Source organism: Lathyrus oleraceus, chromosome 5, assembly GCF_024323335.1.
Source record: "Lathyrus oleraceus cultivar Zhongwan6 chromosome 5, CAAS_Psat_ZW6_1.0, whole genome shotgun sequence".
NCBI lineage: Eukaryota > Viridiplantae > Streptophyta > Magnoliopsida > Fabales > Fabaceae > Lathyrus > Lathyrus oleraceus.
In genome coordinates this window covers 149,014,079-149,033,657 of record NC_066583.1, presented here as the reverse complement: position 1 = coordinate 149,033,657, position 19,579 = coordinate 149,014,079, and the positions used below count along the sequence as shown (strand labels likewise).

The 19,579-nt window shown below is 35.3% G+C and overlaps 2 protein-coding genes across 3 annotated transcripts; both read left to right on the top strand.

Moving 5' to 3' along the window:
- The first annotated feature begins 939 nt into the window (after positions 1 to 939).
- Positions 940 to 7,496, top strand: LOC127079107 (uncharacterized). Its single transcript, XM_051019526.1, has 10 exons — positions 940 to 1,400; positions 1,909 to 2,006; positions 2,722 to 2,764; positions 3,380 to 3,462; positions 3,557 to 3,621; positions 4,376 to 4,431; positions 6,341 to 6,400; positions 6,702 to 6,734; positions 6,874 to 6,942; positions 7,034 to 7,496. The coding sequence occupies exons 1-10, from the start codon at positions 954 to 956 to the stop codon at positions 7,070 to 7,072; spliced, it is 993 nt and encodes a 330-aa protein (XP_050875483.1). The 5' UTR covers positions 940 to 953; the 3' UTR covers positions 7,073 to 7,496.
- Positions 7,497 to 14,286: 6,790 nt separating this feature from the next.
- On the top strand, positions 14,287 to 19,247 carry LOC127079105 (probable glucan 1,3-alpha-glucosidase). Of its 2 annotated transcripts, XM_051019525.1 has the most exons (6): positions 14,288 to 15,971; positions 16,503 to 16,776; positions 16,906 to 17,041; positions 17,599 to 17,809; positions 17,915 to 18,121; positions 18,671 to 19,247. In XM_051019525.1, the coding sequence occupies exons 1-6, from the start codon at positions 14,424 to 14,426 to the stop codon at positions 19,037 to 19,039; spliced, it is 2,745 nt and encodes a 914-aa protein (XP_050875482.1). In that variant the 5' UTR covers positions 14,288 to 14,423; the 3' UTR covers positions 19,040 to 19,247. The 2 variants fall into 2 exon arrangements, with proteins under 2 accessions (XP_050875481.1, XP_050875482.1); XM_051019524.1 differs by having other exon boundaries at positions 14,287 to 15,971; positions 16,503 to 17,041.
- The last annotated feature ends 332 nt before the right edge of the window (positions 19,248 to 19,579 follow it).

Below are 19,579 nucleotides of genomic sequence, written 5' to 3'. Positions count from 1 at the left end.
CTTCTCGGTACTACCAATGGAGGAATACTGGGCTCCATATGAAGGTGATATAGTTTGACACAACGACGAGATGCGTAGAAAGAAAAAAGGAAGGCCAAACGACACACGTATCAGGACAGAAATGGATTCCACAGATAAAATGATAAGATTATGTAGGATTTGTCGTCAACCAAGACATAACAAGTGCAACTTCCCAATTGAGGAGCATCATCTGGGTCTTAAGTTTTTTGTAACATTGTATTTCTATAACCTTCAATCATTATATATCATTAAGTTTTTGTTACAACGAGATTCACAACAAACATCAGTAGAAAATAAGCTAACTGAAAACATAAATATTTCTAACTGATTACAACAATCAAATTGATGTCATCTCGATCGAACATCATTTCCATAGCATCCTTATCAGTCTTCATTCGCACCCAACCAAAGATACTGTCGAGTCTCTCAATACTTCTAATTTTTTACCCTTATGATATTTTCCCATCTAACCAACGAACTAACTCTCTTTTCAGTTGATCGAACATAATGATATTCCAGAACATCATCAGCATCTGAGGTTTATCTCTCGCATAAATCACCTTTCCGTATCGGCGACGAACACCAAACATGATTGCCAAATGATTAATTGAGATGTGGAACAATGACTCACACAACACATCTATTTATAACAAAAAAAATGCATTTTACACTGAGGTGTCAATCCAATTGACGCTTCCTCTCAAGTAATACACATGAGCCCCAATTGGATGCCCTAACCAATCCAATTCACGTCTCCATTCAATTTTTAATAGGAGTCGCCAATTGAATTGACGTCTCCTCCTAAAAATTGGATAGTTTGAGAATTTTTTTGAAACCAGAAATATTTTGGGAATTTTCTTAAAAATGAGTTATTTTTGTAAAAAATTCTTAGAGGAGTAATTAAAAAAAAAATGTAAATAGCGGGTTTTCAAATGAAACATGTTTATAAGAAGATGATAGTGAAACTGAACTTGGAATTCGCAACAAAAATGGCGGCACAGGCACAAAGCTTGAAGGTTTATCCCTCTTCCACGAGACTTCAGTTTTCCTTTCCGCATTCAAAGTTCAATCAACCACGTTTCTTATCGTTCTCACTTCGAAGTCCTCGCCTCCAACCTATTATCTGTAGCGCTTCCAATGTCAAACCAAAGAAGCATTCTTCTTCCTCATCCACCGAAAACAAAAACCTAAACAACAACCACAAAAAGAAGAAGAATAACAACAAGAGTGGTGTGGAAGCTAGTGATTCCAATTCCGCTTCCGCTTCCGCTTCTTCTCTGCGTCACATTCCTACGCAACTCCCCAGTCCACCGGCTGGTTTCGTTGTAGACGATACCGGCAAGCTTCTCATGGCTTCCAATGACCGACTTGCCACACTTGTGAGTTTTATTTCTGGTTGTTCTGTGATTTTCTGTTCTATTAGATTCAATTGTGTGTGTTTGAATTTTGAAGTAGTAATTAGGCATCGAATTATGCATGTGGTTATGGTTATTGGTTAGTTATTGACGATATCTGTCATGTCAGTGTTAACGCTAAGCTATTATGAATCTCTGATTCACTTTTCTTTCTATTCATTCAAAGCTTGAAAACTTACCACTGATATAGTGTTCAATATATAGGAGAGTTGGAAGTTGTTTGAGTTCTAACAAACTCCTAACTAACTCCAACCAACTTCTAACCATAGAAACTAACTCCTAACTGTCAATGACAAGTCGCTAATTAAACTAAGAGCTTAGGCTAATGGATTCCACGCATAGGCATATTACTTGTAATAGTCACATCACTTTTTTGATAATTAAGATTTTATAAGAATGTGTTAGTGTAGGAAATTAGGGTTCAAGAGTTTTATATAGGAATTGGTGCGAATCATGAATATCTTGTTATCAGGTTGATCCTGCAAACAATCTACCTTTGGAGTGTGTGATAAGGAGAGTCTTCACCAGTTCTGAAGGAGATGAATGTGTGTTGCTATGCCCACTTGACATGTAAGTTCAATATTTATAGTCTTGGGGTGAAAAATGTTGTGTCCCAACCAGAGCTATTAATAGGAAATCACGGAAAATAGCGGATCGTCAAAATTCCAATATAAGAAATAGCGGATAGGGTATTAGGCAAATAGCGGAAGCCACAATGCAGTTGAAATCAATGTTGCAAAATAGCCGGTATAGTGTGTACGTTATAGCATAGCGGAATTTTAACAAGCCGCTATTGTTCCGTGATATGCTCTTTAATACAAAATGTTATGTCGGCACTATATCACTAATGCATAACAGAATTTTAACAATCCGCTATTTTTATGCTATCATAATTGATTCCACTAGTTGAAATAAGTTATATATAAAATAAAGCATGTTGCACTGCACACAAATAGAAGTACATACACAGAAACTAAATTAAACAGGGGAAGGGAATATGGTATGCCCCAACTCCCCACCGACTCAACATTTGAAATTTTTTTGTCATGGCGGCTTACATGGTATTTTTAATATTACTAGGGAAAAAAAGAATAAAAAACAAGAAATTCCTTTATGTAAGCCATAACTGCTATCACAAATATGCAAAAAGCCACAGCTATTGCTGTGGTAGCAAAATCCCAATAGCATATCAGCTTTTGACCCAGCACTATACTAGAGATTCAGAATTTTGGTAAACTTTTTTTAAATTACCTTTTGACTTTAGATTTTGGAATTTTTACTACAGGCCTGTCCATGTATTACAGAGCACGGGCGATGGATGGTCAGAAGTAAGTTTCTATTTCATAATTGAAGTATCAGTTTGCTTGCATTTTCATCGTTGCTGCTACATCTAATCTTGATTTAGGAGTGCATTGTATTGACAATATAGATAGGACTTTTAAGTTTTAAAAATAGAACAAACTATTAGTTTTAACATTGATACCATCTTGTGCACTCCTTTTACAGTAAAGCTGTACAAGTCACTCTTGTTAAAGTTCTGAAACAATTTTGAAGTATGTGCCCATCTTCAATAATAAATCATTAAAGTAATTGCTTATTATATGAAAAATAAAAAGACAGTTTCCCTTTCATTTATTGACAAATCTTCATTCCATACTATGTCTATGCCATACTTCACAGTCAACCATTACATATAAACTCCTAAGTTCATATAAATAAGGATGGTTTTGGTAGGCAATTGACTGTCTAATTTAAGACGTCGGCAAATTTTCATGAAATGGCAAATGATTTGATTGAGTTAAAAATTTATTTTGACAAAAGAGTATGACATCTTTTGATTTGACGCATCTATCCAAACCTAGCTATGGAAAAATACTTTTGTTATTGTAGTTGTTGTTGTCAAATCTTCATTCAGATTTCATATTTTCTTTCCATGTTTTTAGGTCAGTTATGAAGAGCTTGAACCTCTTCTGCCTGCTGCTGCCTTTGCACTTGCCAAGTTACACATTCATCTGGTTTATAGTGGGTATGTTGTATGCCTGTCTTTTCTCGTTATTCAGAAAGTTATTATAGAATTAACTAGTATGCTTGATTACTAAATATTTTTCTGTCCATATCAGATACTGTTATACAGCTCGTGGTGGTTTTTTTTACTCGGAAGAAGACATATTTGAGTTTCATGCAGGTAAATATTATTTGCTTTTCATTAAACTATTAATGTTCTATAGCTCTAACCCTAGAGGATAAACTAAAAAGTGGTAATAAACCGATTATCGGGGAAGACTTTATAGTTCATAACATGGCTGTTAATGTTGCAACTGTTAAGAAATGTGGTTGAGCTTAACTCATCTCTACACAACCGGCTTATAGGGTGAGGATTGCCCCCACTTATAAGCACATGTTCAGGTCATATATTGTCTGATGTGGATCTCTTAACACTAAGATTCTATATTTTATCTGATTACTAAAAGCTTGAAATTTGTTTGGATATATCCTAGTCAGTGCTTGGCCCTGCTGTTTGTTTGCTTCCTTTTGATTTCGAAGCCACCTTTCTGATAAGTTTCTCTTTATTGCATTGTCTTTCATGGGAAATCGGTGTTCCCTAAAAGGAAAATGAAATTACTAGCATACAAGCATATCATATGAGCTGTTTAGGAATGAGGATTTATTTATTAATCACAGATCTGTTCATTTTATTCCTATATATTTTGCACTTGGTTGGTTGCAGCTCCTCAAGATGATTAAATTAAATAAATCAAATAAAAATGTAATATATAGGAAACTACTAATGATTTACTAGGCGACTTTGTCTCTTTCCTGTCATATTTAGGAATGTTGATCAACTTATTATAATTAGGGAGTTTTAAAGTGATAATATGTTGAATAACCATTTGAGTTGGAATCTCAAAACATAGTTGCTGATAATTTCCATTTTGTAGAGGGTCAAGGCGGTGGCTTGGCAACTGAGAGTATAAAAATCACACACTTCAATCAGGTAATATTAACTTCAATTGCACAAACATGTTGTTGCATTTTTGTGGTCTTTTGAAAGGTTTATCTTTAACAGAAGCTAAGCTCTCCCCTGTCTATTGTTTACTTTTCTGGAATTTTAGATGTTTAGAAATTGCTGTCACAATACAGGATAATAACTTTTATTGCTCAAGTTTTTTTGTAAACTAATATGCACACAATAATTACCATTTTTCTGAAATATGCATGTTTTTTTTAAAGAAGTGTTACTAACATTGTTTGAAATATTAAAAGTGAGAAAACTTATGAAGGTGAACAAACAAACATTTTAGGTTGTAAATGCCTCACCATACTGCCTGTTGTCATGTTTCTCTCTTGTATTCCGGTATGTTTGTATGAAGTCTTCTAGGATAATGATGGACTACCGATACCCTGTTTGTTGTGTTATTGTTGCTGCTGATGTTTATCATCACAATGTTTTTAATGTCAATATTGAAATGCTTCTATTTCAAATATGTTGCGCACCAGTATCACTGCAACTTACCGTATATGGAAGAAACAGATAAAAATGCACGAATACTGGAAAAGTAGTGTATTATTCATGTAAATGAAAGATAACTGCAAAAGAATGAATACCCTAATGCCCACAAAGCCTAGCTCCCACAGAGAACAATATTCTCTGTCCATAATTACACAAAAGATCCCCCAAAGAGACTGCTTCCTTATCCTTCAACCTCTATATAACAAACTCAACCCTTTCTCTTTTTCTCTCTCATGTAGCTAACTATCGTTTCTCGAATTCTCCTCTTTGGATGACTCCAAATAGGCCTAGGACAATTGGGCCTACACATACATATATGGTACCTAACAAAATATAGCAGTACTTATAAAAGGACTGAGTTTTTCTGAATTGCTGGAGGAGATCCTCAGCCTGATATAGTATTTAGGATAAAATTTACATTGTCTAATTTCAAGAAACTGGAATATCATGGCACTAAATCAGAAAATATACTTCGTGGTTCCTAATTATTAAAATCAAACATGCAGCCCCTAAAGTGGAAATAGTTTCCAACAGTAATAACATTTATGTTGTATGTTGTGTCCTGAGAATCATTGGGGTATTGTTAAGTGAGATGAGTCTGTAAAATTAAAAATTGGTTTATTGTCAAGTATTTATGCCGCACCCTCAAATTTGCGTTGGCATACTTGACAACTATACAAGAATACAAGGTTACTCCCTCCATCCCTCAAAATAAGTATCTTTTGCTTAGTTCACTCTTATTAAAAAAAGTTGGTAGTGTAGTTAATATGTCCATTTTATTTTGTATAGATATACAACTTTGTATTTGTATAGAGTTAATATTGACTTTTCATATTCCAAAACATTTAGAGGTATTAATTAGGAGTTTATTTGGAAGAAAAAAAGTGTATCTAGTAATTTGAAAGAGGGTTTATATTTAGGGACAATTTTTTTGTCAAATTAGTGCTTATATTTAGGGACAGCGGGAGTATCTTCATCGGAGGGTTGAACTTGAGTTTTCAATCATGGTTGCTTTCCTTTCTTTTATGAATCAGTATTATTTATACCAATGCAACTAAGTTTTGAACTGAAGAAGTTGCTTTGAGTTTTTATTTTCATCGTGAATCTACAGTCATGGAGAGTCACACTTTTTGTTAAGATGTGTTTCTTTGGCATGTTTTCCACATAACCAACTTTTGATCTGAAGAAGTTGCTTTGAGCTTTTATTTGTTGTGTATCTATAATCATGAAGAATCATGCTTTTTTGTTAAGACTTAAGGCACATTTCCTGTGCATTTTTCCCATATAATTTTATAAGTTTGCTAAAGTAATATCTGATGTGCTAACTAATACTAACACTATGGGCCTTGCCTTGAAATATATCGCACGGTAATTTATTAGAATTTTATTGCAGGAAGGAGCACACTACATGATATATACACCATCTGACCCTCTTGTTTTTGTTGCTGCAAAGGTAAGCTTCCATGTTTAAGTTTGTTAGAGCAACTGTTGCCTCTGTTCAGCCGTGGCATCACTCCATTTACCTGCGACACCTTCTCTATATCAAATGCATTTTATAGTTGACTAGAATTTCTACATTTATTATACTAATTGGAATGAGAAGATCAAATGCATTTTATAGTTGAGTAGAAACTTTTCAGAATGCCAATGTGAATGTATGTATATTAAATTACTCTAAGTTTCCACAGTTTATTTATGGGGCATGAGAAACCGGTGCTCTAAAGCCAAACACAAATTTATCTTTCATTTTGCAGGATCAAAATGGAGTGCTACAAATTGCTGATGAGGTAAGTATTTCACTCCACTCATTACAGAGTCTGGTCACTAGTGTTTTCTTTCTCAGCTCCCATATAAATCTGATCAGTGTAGGAGCTACAAATTCTGATTTCATAATTATAGAAGTTGCTAATTTCATTTTATGAACAGGAACTGCTTGAGGATCCGGCTGTCATTAGCGCCAGAGATGAAGAGACAGAGTTTAATGCCTTGGTGGTGGTATGTGATTTAATCTTGCAAAGTAACAATTTTCTTTGGTTATAAAGTTTGACCCTATCCATTTCTGAAGTTTGTGCTGTGTTATATGCAGGAGGAAGAAGCTGCACTCCTTGACTCACTGTTGGATTAAAGATGACCACATATACTCATTGCAATAGAGCTGTCTTATCCCACTGTCTCGCTGCAAAATTTTGTGGGTCAAACATCTTTTTTTGTGTACATGATCAGTTCTGTATGTATATTTTAGGAAGGACTATGGATTGAGGACTGCAACAATTTTAATAAGGCTCTTTGTTTCAGTGAGTGTTGACAGGATAAGACACATCATTATTATGTGTTTGTGATCGCTAGGTGCATGCCTGCATATGGGCCAGTCAGATGTACTTCCTCTAGGAGTAAGTTATCTCAATTTTTACTGTATTGTATCTGTTAGATGTTGTGTAGTGAGCTTTGATATTTGGGTTAAGGGAATTATAGTCTATTTATGCCTTTCTATATATTGTATTGTAAACCTTTCATTATTTTAATAGAAACCCTAACCACTTCCTTTTCAATTAACATGGTATCAAAGAGTTTGGTTCGATTTTAGAATTTTCGTTGTTGTACTTCCACATCTTAGAAGGAAAAAAAAGAGAAAGGAAATTTGAATGGTGATTATCATTCATATGGTATCCTTTCCATTTTACTTGTCCTTTATTTTTATTTTTAAGGGGAATGCTATTTCTACACTTGGTGGTCCCTCCCACACCCTTGGAAACTCGAACAATGTCCTCGTACGTCTGGAGATGCATCTCCAAACGCACTCAAATGCACACAAAAATATGTTTTTATGAGATTCGTCCTAGTTTAAAAAAAAAGTTCAGGTGATGCATCTCGGTATCTATCTGAGTGTATACGGAGATGTATCTCCGAAATTTATTTATGGGATTTTGTTATTCACGAAAATGATTTAAATAACAATTCAGTAATATTTTTAGAGATACATCTCCGGAAATGGTAAGCGTGAAATTTAATAAAACACCCCATTGCATGACCTTCTTCTTCATGCTAAAAAAGAAACTCCTTTCCAAAACCATTAATTTTTTTTGTCATTTTCAATCAACTTTTCAACACCTAAACATCATTCTTGTATTTCATCACTTCAAAAGGAGTAAAACAAATTGGAATTGCAGGTAAATAACATTCATTTTATCCCTCATAAATAGACGTTAAATACGGATATGCATCTCCTCCATCGCCGTTATCAAAAATCAAATTCATCGAAGAAATGCTATTTTTTATGCACAAATACCTTGAACGGATTGTAAATGTTGAAAGTGACGACAAATGTGATTTTCGAGCTATTTCGGGTTTACTCGGTAAAAGAGAGGGTGACTACCAATTTGTTCGACGTCATCTTATACAAGAGATGACGACGCATGGAGAATCATACCCAAAGTTATACGAGAACAAAGCAAATTACTATACAATTCTCAATGCCCTTGTTCCTTGTCTTAGTGGTCTGACTTTGTTTGGTAAACGAACCCGCTTTCTGAAAATGAGACATATTATAGCAAGTGCTTATGATAAAGTGTGCATTGATTTAACATAATATGGTTTTTTTAGAAACATTCTTTCCACTTTAGAGTAAGCCACCTCAAAATTCATCTGAATGCATCATGTGTATCGGTTAGTGTTAGCAGCGATTTTCGACAAGACCAAATCTCAGCATAATGAGAAAGTTTAGAAAAGTTGAAAGGTTAAAAGGACATTTTGACACAAGATTGCTAGTTAAGGAAGTTGAAGTCTCAAATGTAGAACAAAGATTGAGACTTAATATATTTTTTTCTGATGAGGGATTTCGTCCAACATTTTGATGGCAACATTGTTCATGTTTTCGACGTCAGCAATCAACAAGACACGTCAACCAACAATGCTTAGCGCGGAGAACATTTTCAAAACGAATAAACTACTTCTCAGTTTTATCCAAATTGTCAAGTGAAAGACATTTCAGAGGAGAAAGACATGCGAGAATTATGTGTCAAGTGCTGAAAAGAAGAACATTATAAGCAGTTATTTTACATTTAGTATAAATAGGAGTTGTGGTGTACAAATTAAGGTGTTATGTTGAATTCACTACAAAACTCACAAACTCAAAGTACCCAGCGAAGTGAGAAACGAGTTTAACTGAGCGAGATGTATGATTTTTGAAACACCATTTCATTTAAATGTAAAGTTTTTTACTTCAATTTACTTTCTTTGCATTCTTGCTTTCATTCCTTTGTTAATTTCTTATCACTTTATATTACCCTTTTACAAACTCCTTACGATTTTATCATTGTTGAAAGTATTTATCTTTCTTAAAAATCTACCTTTTGCATTACTTTACTAAAAGATTTCGGCTAACGTCGAAATCCTTTACTGTTCAACATAAAACTTAGAGAAATGCTTAGTACTATGTCCTACGATTATCTGGTTAATCCTGCAAGTAATCTTTTATAAGAGACTAGCGTTTGTTTACACACCTCACATTGAAATTGATGAGGCACCCTATGTTGCCAAAATTTAATGCGGAGATTCATCTCCGTGTGCTTAAAAGGTTAATCCGAAGATTCATCTCCGTAAAAACCCTTAATTTGAAATTTAATTAATAATCAAAGAAGTTTTCGAAGATGCTTCTCCGAACGCTTTTATTTCATATACTCATGTCAGACCTTTTCCTTTTCCACTTTCATTTTCTGAAAAGTCACTAAAAATACCATTTGAGCTCTTTTTCATTCATTCAAGCTTCTACCATTGAGCTCTTTTTCATCCATTCAAGTTTCTCATACATTTAAACTTCTCTTTTTCATCCATTTGATTTGGTAAGTTTTTCAAAAATCTTTTTTGTGTTTTTAATGAGTTTTTAGGTAATATAATTGGTTTAAGCTACATTAGATAGTAGTGAAATCGAAATAGGTAGCCTAAACGGACATTCATTGCCATTTTGTTGGATGTTAGGGCAGCAATGGGGTATCAGTCATGGCTCAAAATCGCGTCTTCATCCGGAGATGCATCTCTGGATTATGTCTGAACTATATTTTGGAGATGTATCTCTGGATTTGTACCTGGCTGAATTTTGGATGAATTTGTGACGACTTTGTGGTTTTAACACAGGTGTAATGGATGAAAACAAGACTTGTAGAATTAGGCTCGACCGCATGTCCCAAACCACGTTTGTGCAATGTGAGAGGGCTGCAACAAGGACCATGAGTCAATGGTAACTCATTTGATGGTTCACAACGTCGAGGTTTGCAACCATTTGGTTATATTTCTCATGATCACTTGTCTTTGGCCTTTATTTTACGGGGCCACGAGTCTCCATATGATGAAGCAACACCTGAAGCCCAGGAAGAAATCGTTGCTGATGTCCCCACAGAGAGTTATCCAGGAGGCCCATTTGGCACCTCTTTAATTCATCTTTATGTAGACCATGCTATTAGGCATGTCTAGGAATGAGTGATATATTTATTTACCTTGCTACATCCGTTTTTGCAGACAAAAGTGAAACATATGTCGATGCGATTAAATACTTCATTGACTTGACGATGATTCATAAGTACAACTAGATGGCCACCTATTTGATCTACTTATACTCGAAGTTGAGAAATGATTGTTTTTGGAAGACAAAGTAGATGATAGGAAGTTGCATGCTGCTTACAGTAATTTATTGTACTAATATTTTTATAATTATATTGTTACATTTATTAATAATAATTTATCTGAACCATTTTTAGGGTTGGATCATCTCCCACTTTCCTCGCATCACCGGGTGAGAACCTGTGCCTACCTATATTGAGGAATGACCACGAGCAACTACATTTGCGCGAACAAATGGAGTAATGTGATTGAGCCATTTCAGATGTATCTTAACTGTCATGTAGCAGATGACATTACCTTCTGCGCATACGACGATCGCCGCCAAACGCGTCCGCTTAACCTTATTTTGATATACCCGTGATGGTTGGCATTAGGTCAGGTTTGATGTATTTGTATCTTCCCGAGCGAGTGATACTTCAGTTTGGATATCTGCTGATTATTCTGAGAAACCCTTCAGAGTCTGCTCCTCCCACCGTCCGCCGCTGAGATCTCAATACAATACTGGAGGATTTTGAGAGTCATCTGGTACCCGATGAGTAGCGCAGAGTGTTATCTCCTGTACATTGAGTTTATGCATACGACTACATGACACGGTTCTATAGGGTGTCATACCCTATCATGACACCAGACGCTTCTGGAAGATCATCTACGCCTTCTAATCAGGAGGTACTAGAGGCTAAGGATGACCACACTTAGGGCGTGAATAATGTTTGTCGGTGTATTTTGAATATGGAGAGATCGGGGCATATAGGCATGACTTTTTGAGAAAGGAAGTCCCCAGTTGACCATTGTAGAAGGCATTATTGCAGAGGCTTGAAATGCCTTGCAGTATAAATAGAGAAGTCGAGGGGTTAGACATACACAATCGTTTATGTTTGGTTGTATTTTTTTTTACATTTTTGGACAAATATTATGTATGATATTGACTCTTTGAATTTACGTTAATAACTGTATGACTTTTAAGTTTCATTTTACTCAAATATAACTTGATTCTACTTTGATTTTACTTTAATATGTCTTAGCCTAAAAAATTACAATGTAGGGACAATATTTTTTCTTGAGACCAATCATGGGGTTTTCAGAGATGTTTCTCCAAAATATCCACTATGTGCGATTAACGCGCTTACAATACCATTTAAGTGACTTCAAGGGGTATTTCAGAGATGCATTTCCGGATACACCCTATAAATTTATAAAGATGCATCTTCGGACCATATTTTGGCAAAAAACGGGGTGTGTGGCTGAATTACTAAGGCTAATGTGATTTAAGACGTGTCCAAAGATGCATCTCTAAACATAGGAAGGGTATTTTCGGGTTTCTAAAGGTGTGAGGCGCACCCCTAAGGATGGAAAAAGTATTTTCTTTTTTTAATCTTATATCACTTTTGCACTTAAAATTAATAACATATATTTTTTTAAGGGTTAATACCTATTTCCCTATGTCATTTGGGCCATTTTTGAAAAATCCTTATGTAATTTTTTTTTTGGATTCCCTCCCTGTCTTTTGAAGATTCCATTGTTTGCCCCCTCATTAAACTCAATAATAAAAAAAGTTGGTGTGGCAATGACATGTTGTAATGTTTTTTTTCTTTTCATTTTCCGTTTAAATTTAAAACATGTGGCAATTAAATTCATGGAAATGACCAAACTAACCCTAACACAGGCTAACCAAAGCAATTCATCTCTATTATTCTTCAAAAATGAGTGAGTTCATACATAAAACAACTAAAAGGCTTTCCATGAAATATCAGACGGTGACAATCAACAATAAAGATACGAGCGTTTGGACCTAGCTTCAAGACTTTTTGAAGATCCATATGACAACCCCAATATGACAATCATAATTGATTAAAAGGACAAATATATGACCGTCGTTTTGTGATGAACTATCGTAATTGTGAATCTCGCGAAAGAGTAAAGTGGATAACAAGCATATTAAATGGAATCAAATTTGAGGATTCGGAAAATGACATTGAGTGCACGGAGAGAATCAACATCAGAGGTTGAAGGAAAGATGAGAACGAGCGAGGAAGATGGGAACTTAGTGTTCTCTCACTATAATAATGATTTTTGAGAGTGTGAGGAAAATGACTAGATTTTCGAGAGTGTGAGAAAGATGAATTGTTTTGGTTAGCTTGTATTAGAGTTGGTTTGGTCATTTACATGAATTAAATTGCCACTGTTTTAAATTTAAATGAAAAATACAAAAGAATTCCACTATATCATTGCCACATCATATTTTTTGATGACCGAGTTTAATAAAGGGATAAAACAGTGAAATCTTCAAAAGACAATCAGGGAATCCAAACTGTTTTTTATAGATTTTTTTTTAAAATAGCCCAAATAATAACGGAAAAATAAATATTAACCATTTTTTTAATAATGTGTAAAAATTGACACGTCATTAATTTTCAATACAAAAATATAAGAAAGAGATAAAAAACTTTTGTGAAAATATTTTAAAAAATATATGTTATTAAAAAATAAAAATAAATTAATTTTTAATGTAAAAATATGAGAAAAAGCTTAAATTTAAAATAAATAAAATTAAATATTTGAACAAAATTATAGTTAAATCTTTTATATATAAGGTTTCTTTTTGTAATTAAGCTGAAAAATAACATGCTTTATTTTAAAAAAAAATCCTATTTTTTTAAATATTTAATGAACATTACATACATAATTAATAAAAAATAAAGAAAAAAATATTAATTGTGAAAGTAAAAAAGAAAATATTATTTGCAAGAAAAAAACATTTGACAATTCAAAATTTAAAACCATAATTTTTTTTAAACCAAATTCAACCCACTAAATCGATTAATCTAGTTTGAAGGTCAATTATGCCATCAAGTGATTCTAATTAGTGGTGGCAAATAGACATACCTGTCTTATTTAGACCCATCCCACAAAAGTCCGCAACAAAACAGGGCAGAGCGAGACGGACAAAATTGAGGATGTGAGGCTGAATCCTAGACCCGTCCCACAAAAAGTGAAGGTGAAGAGGGAAAAGTCCACAAGTACCTACGTCTGCAAAAGTCCGCGAAGAAAATAGAGCGGGGCGGAGCAAACACATTAGAAGATGGGGTCTAAATCTTTGGACTGACCCACTCTAGAGTAAAGACAAAATGAACATATCCAATGGGATATGCCACCCCTAGTTCTAACCATCTTCGATCGTAAATTACTCTATTATTAATTCATTTTAATAGTTATTTTAAAAGATAAAATCGATTTTTTTAATTCAAATTAAAATAACTTATTACTCTGTTAATTTATACTACAAAAAATGAATGAATATAAATGAGTTTAATAGACATGCACCATTAGTGTTAAATTTTTTTTTACACGATTGTTGAATAAAAACTATCAATCTATTAAATTATTCAAATTATTTTAAAATATCAATATGATTTGAAAGGATATACTTTGACAATTGAATGACAATATTAAATTATTTTATTCGAAAAAAAGAGAATATATCCGTCCTATAATAAATGACCAATTTAAAATAAAAGAAGATCACAAATAAATAATCTATTTTAATTTCTAATTCATATTTTTCAATTTTATCTTTTAAGTAATACTAGTATTACTTTCATGATTTCTAATAAATAAATGATAAAAGTAATTTAATAAACATAAATTAGTAAATTCTTTTAAGTAAACATATTAGATATATTAAATCTCTACAAATGGTTTTTTGTAATTAAATAAACACAGTGATCTAAAAAGAAGCTACAGGTGTTACAGTGAGAGTTGAGAGACGAGTCTGTGCCTGTGCACTTAACTTCAACAACAATAACACTCTCAAGTCTTCTTCACACACTTCCATTTCTGAATTCACTTGCTATGAAAATTTGAAAATGAGGAATCAAACGCTGCGTTTCGCATTCCTTCTCCTTCTTTGTTCCTCCGTCTTCTCCTGGAAGAAAGAAGAGTTCAGAAACTGCAATCAAACCCCATTCTGCAAACGAGCTCGATCTCGCACACCTGGTTCCTCCGACCTCATCGCCACCCACGTCGCCATCACCGACGGCGATCTAACCGCAAACCTAATCCCTAAATCCCAATCCGAATCAAATCCCAAACCCTTGATCCTCACCCTATCCGTTTACCAAGACGGAATTCTCCGTCTCAAGATCGATGAAGATTCTTCCCTTAACCCTCCCAAGAAACGCTTCCAAGTCCCTGATGTAGTCGTTTCGCAATTCTCCAACACTAAACTCTGGCTTCAACGCCTCACTTCCGAAGATATTAACGGTCTTTCTTCCGCTGTTTACCTTTCAGACGGTTACTCCGCTGTTCTCCGTCACGATCCATTTGAACTCTTCATCCGTGATGATAACTCCGGCGACCGTGTAATTTCCCTAAACTCTCATGGTTTATTCGATTTCGAACAGCTTAGAGAGAAAAACGAAGATGAAAACTGGGAAGAGACTTTCCGGTCTCACACCGATAAAAGACCATACGGTCCTCAATCGATTAGCTTTGATGTATCGTTCTATGATGCTGATTTTGTTTACGGGATTCCTGAACGCGCTACAAGCCTCGTGTTGAAACCTACCAGAGGACCTAATGTGGAAGAATCGGAACCTTATAGGCTTTTCAATTTGGATGTTTTTGAATACATTCACGAATCCCCTTTTGGACTCTATGGTTCGATTCCGTTCATGCTTTCTCACGGGAAAGCGAGGGGTACTTCTGGGTTTTTCTGGCTCAACGCTGCAGAGATGCAAATTGACGTTCTTGCCCCTGGTTGGGATGCTGAGTCAGGGATTTCGCTTCCTTCTTCACAGAATAGGATTGACACGATGTGGATGAGTGAAGCTGGTGTGGTTGATACATTTTTCTTTGTTGGTCCTCGGCCTAAAGATGTTTTGAGACAGTATGCTGCGGTAACCGGACCTTCGGCGCTGCCTCAGATGTTTGCAGTGGCTTATCATCAGTGTCGGTGGAACTATCGTGACGAGGAGGATGTTGCGAATGTGGATGCCAAATTTGACGAATATGATATTCCTTATGACATTTTGTGGCTTGATATTGAGCATACTGATGGGAAGAGGTATTTTACTTGGGATAGGGTTCTTTTCCCTAATCCTGAGGAGATGCAGAGGAAATTGGCGGGTAAAGGGAGGCACATGGTTACCATTGTGGATCCTCATATTAAGAGAGATGATAATTATCATTTGCATAAGGAGGCATCTGAGAAAGGGTATTATGTTAAGGATTCCAGTGGGAATGATTTTGATGGTTGGTGCTGGCCCGGTTCTTCGTCTTACGCCGATACTTTGAGTCCTGAAATTAGGTCCTGGTGGGCTGATAAATTTTCTTATCAAAGTTATGTTGGTTCAACTCCTTCGCTTTACATATGGAATGATATGAATGAACCTTCTGTCTTCAATGGTCCCGAGGTATGTCTATTATGTCAAATATTTTTCTTCTACATACTTAACATCATCATTCATGTGATTTACCGGTTGAGTTGTGACACCACAATAGTAGCTTGGCTGTTGTATCAAATCACACTCAAGGAGGAGGAATAATAACTAAACACCCCTAGCTGAGTGAAGATTCAGGCAATATAAAGTTATGAATGAGATTCTGAAATTTGATTGACCCAAAGTGAAGCCAAACCAATATTGATTAATAGATCGGTTAGAAAACACAATATTTTGCTACAATTGTGAGAGATCCCATTATTCTAAACTCACCAAGAATGCCCCGAAATTGTTTAGGGATGCAACATGTGGTTGCTGTTGTCTTGTGTCTATACTTGTGAGTTGTGACTCCTCATTTGAGTCCTCGTGATGTCTATTTTGTATGATTTAAAATTTTATGAGTAGAGCCTGGATCTGTGGGTTCTTTTAATCTACAGATCCGCGCTCTGCATTTGTAACATTATGAATGTCATTCGGGTAACATTATGCTTGCATTGTATCCAGGTGACAATGCCTAGAGATTCTTTACACTATGGAGGTGTTGAACATCGAGAGTTGCACAATGCCTATGGGTATTACTTTCACATGGCAACAGCTGAGGGGCTAGTGAGGCGTGGTGAAGGGAAAGACAGACCATTTGTTTTGTCAAGAGCATTGTTTGCTGGAAGTCAAAGGTATGGAGCAGTTTGGACCGGTGATAACACTGCCGATTGGGATCAGCTTAGAGTTTCTGTTCCAATGGTTTTGACCCTTGGTCTTACTGGGATGTCATTCGCTGGTCAGTATCATCCTTCTTATGGTGGATTGATTATTTTGTTGTTCTTCTTCACATATTCACAGATAGTGTACTACTTTGCACAAGTCAGCATTCTCTGCTCAGATGATGACCATCATGTAAATTATGCAGGTGCTGATGTTGGTGGGTTTTTTGGGAATCCGGAACCTGAGTTATTAGTCCGCTGGTACCAGTTAGGAGCTTTCTATCCTTTCTTTAGGGCCCATGCCCATCACGATACAAAAAGACGAGAACCATGGTTGTTTGGGTAGGACTGAATTTCTTTAAGATTGCTATGTCCCAAAGTCAATATGTCATTAGGTCTTTTGCCACTCCCTTCATTTTATGCTTATTCAACAAAGATAAAACATTGGTTTTCTTTTCTAACCATTCTTTTCCTTAGTTAAGAGCAGTTTTCCTTTGAAAATTTAGTCAAATGTGATTTAATAGAAGGACTTTATCAAGGGATGAACTACTGTACAAATCTTAGATATAAATGAATTGATGTTATGTTGTATTTGTATATCTAATGCAGAGGCGCAAACTAGTATTACATGGGTACAATCACCAAAAACTCTAACAAGTTTACACACTTAGACCTTTCCCCTGTCCCCACAAGCAAGGGGTTTAGTTTTTTATTTTCTTTTGCAAAAGTGCCAAGGGGGTTTAGTAAATTGCGAAGTTGATTGAATTATAAGAAATTCAATACAGATGTACCAAATTTACCCACTATATGCCCCTTGGCTATCAAATGGATCCTGAGTTTTGTGGCTATCTGTTTGTCAATATTGCGAATTAATTGTCCTTCTGATTCTGATATTACAGAGAACGGAATACAGGATTAATTAGAGATGCTATACATGTTCGTTATGCACTTCTACCATATTTCTACACATTATTCAGGGAGGCTAATACTACTGGCATTCCTGTGGCTCGTCCAATATGGATGGAATTCCCATCTGATGAAGCTACTTTTAGCAATGATGAAGCTTTCATGGTTGGGAACAGTATTTTAGTGCAAGGGATCTATACCGAGGTGCTTTAGTCAGTTTGCAGATACATATATGTTTTCTTTCTGCGAATCATTTCCTTTTTTTTGTGGTCCTTATTTGAAGTTTTTTTATTCCTTTATTGATGGCAGCGTGCTAAGCATGCATCAGTCTATTTGCCTGGAAAACAATCCTGGTATGACCTAAGAACTGGAACTGTGTACAAGGGAGGGGTGACACACAAGTTGGAGGTTACAGAGGAGAGCATTCCCGCTTTCCAGAGAGGTGGAACCATTCTAACAAGGAAGGACCGCTTTCGGCGAAGTTCCACTCAGATGACAAATGATCCCATCACTCTGGTAGGTTTTATGCCAACTTCATGTAATTTTTGTGAATCTGTTAATATGCCATATGTTTCTCCAGGAAGATATTTCTTCTTGCCTTTTATGTTTGACTGTTGTATTTCTATTCACGCCCTTTGTTGACAATATGGATGTTAAAATAGAGTTTATGCTAGTTGGCATCAGGCCATCAGCAGCCTGACTTAGAATAGTGGGGCAGCACGAGAATATGTTTTGCAGTTTAATATTTGAGCCCCTGACCTATCTATTATGTAGATTTTGAATTGTTACATATAATATGCGTTTTGCCCATTTTAGTCTGTACTTGAGATTGGGAAACTGAATGATTTAAGACAGTAAAAGCAAGTTGATGCCTGCATATGTGTACATCCTACCAAGTAAAATAAAAAATATCATTTGGCTACTGGTATAATATTCCTGATGAGTTTAGAAGTACCAGGATAGGCATCTGTTGTACAATGCATACATTGTTTGTAAATAATGACAGTTATGGAAAATACACTACTAGTTTGCTCGATGATAAAATTATTATTATTTTTTTAACAGGTTATAGCTCTGAATAGTTCCCAAGCAGCTGAAGGTGAACTGTACATAGATGATGGCAGCAGTTTTGGTTTTCTAGAAGGTGCCTTTATTCATAGACGATTTATATTTGCAAATGGGAAACTTACATCGGTAAATCTGGCACCTATTTCTGGTGGCAATGTTCGTCATACATCAGATGTTGTCATTGAGAGGATCATCCTGCTAGGACATGCTCCTGGCTCAAAGAATGCTCTGATTGAACCCTCAAATCAGAAAGTTGATATAGAACTTGGGTCGCTTTGGGTTCAAAGGGAACGTTCGCCAGTTTTCATGACCATACGAAAACCAAATGTCCGTGTTGCAGAAGACTGGTCCATCAAAATTTTGTAATTGGTAGTGCAAAATAATCTGGTTATTTAGTTGAGTTGAACTGCAAAAGTTAGGGTAAGGAAAAAAAAGTCTTGAAGAATGCCTGTGCACAAATACATTTTAAGCTGCTTGTTTAATGACTTATGATTTGAGATTGAGATATGTATGCTTGGAAGGCACGACTTCAATTTAGCCTACGGAATTAGTTTGACAAAGATAGTTTTTATCATCTGGAATGGTCTTTCTATGTTGGCGTCTGGGAATACATTGATGAATGCAATCAGTTACTTTATATAAGTTCATTTCAAAATCAAAATAGTCAAATTAGGGTTAAGGGACTTGTAGTGAGTATTTAAGGATATTGGATAAATACCATTAGCGGCACTTGTTATTCAGTTTTATTGAAAATGGCCACCGAGTATTGCTAATTGAGGAGTTTATGATTAATGTCACTTTAGTTTTGCTGCCTCTATAATAGAAAAGTTTAGAGTAAACGAAAAGAGAAGATTATAATGGTGGGCTATTTAAACCTGAAGATTATAAAAAAAACATACTTGAAAT

Bases quoted from the DNA above. Each gene is read 5' to 3' on its own strand.
- LOC127079107 (XM_051019526.1), top strand. From the start codon at position 954: ATGAAACATGTTTATAAGAAGATGATAGTGAAACTGAACTTGGAATTC. The intron at 3,622-4,375 runs GTAAATATTATT...TCCATTTTGTAG, and splicing joins CATATTTGAGTTTCATGCAG to AGGGTCAAGGCGGTGGCTTG. The intron at 6,943-7,033 runs GTATGTGATTTA...TGTTATATGCAG, and splicing joins AGTTTAATGCCTTGGTGGTG to GAGGAAGAAGCTGCACTCCT.
- LOC127079105 (XM_051019524.1), top strand. From the start codon at position 14,424: ATGAGGAATCAAACGCTGCGTTTCGCATTCCTTCTCCTTCTTTGTTCC. The intron at 15,972-16,502 runs GTATGTCTATTA...CATTGTATCCAG, and splicing joins CTGTCTTCAATGGTCCCGAG to GTGACAATGCCTAGAGATTC. The intron at 17,042-17,598 runs GTAGGACTGAAT...CTGATATTACAG, and splicing joins CGAGAACCATGGTTGTTTGG to AGAACGGAATACAGGATTAA.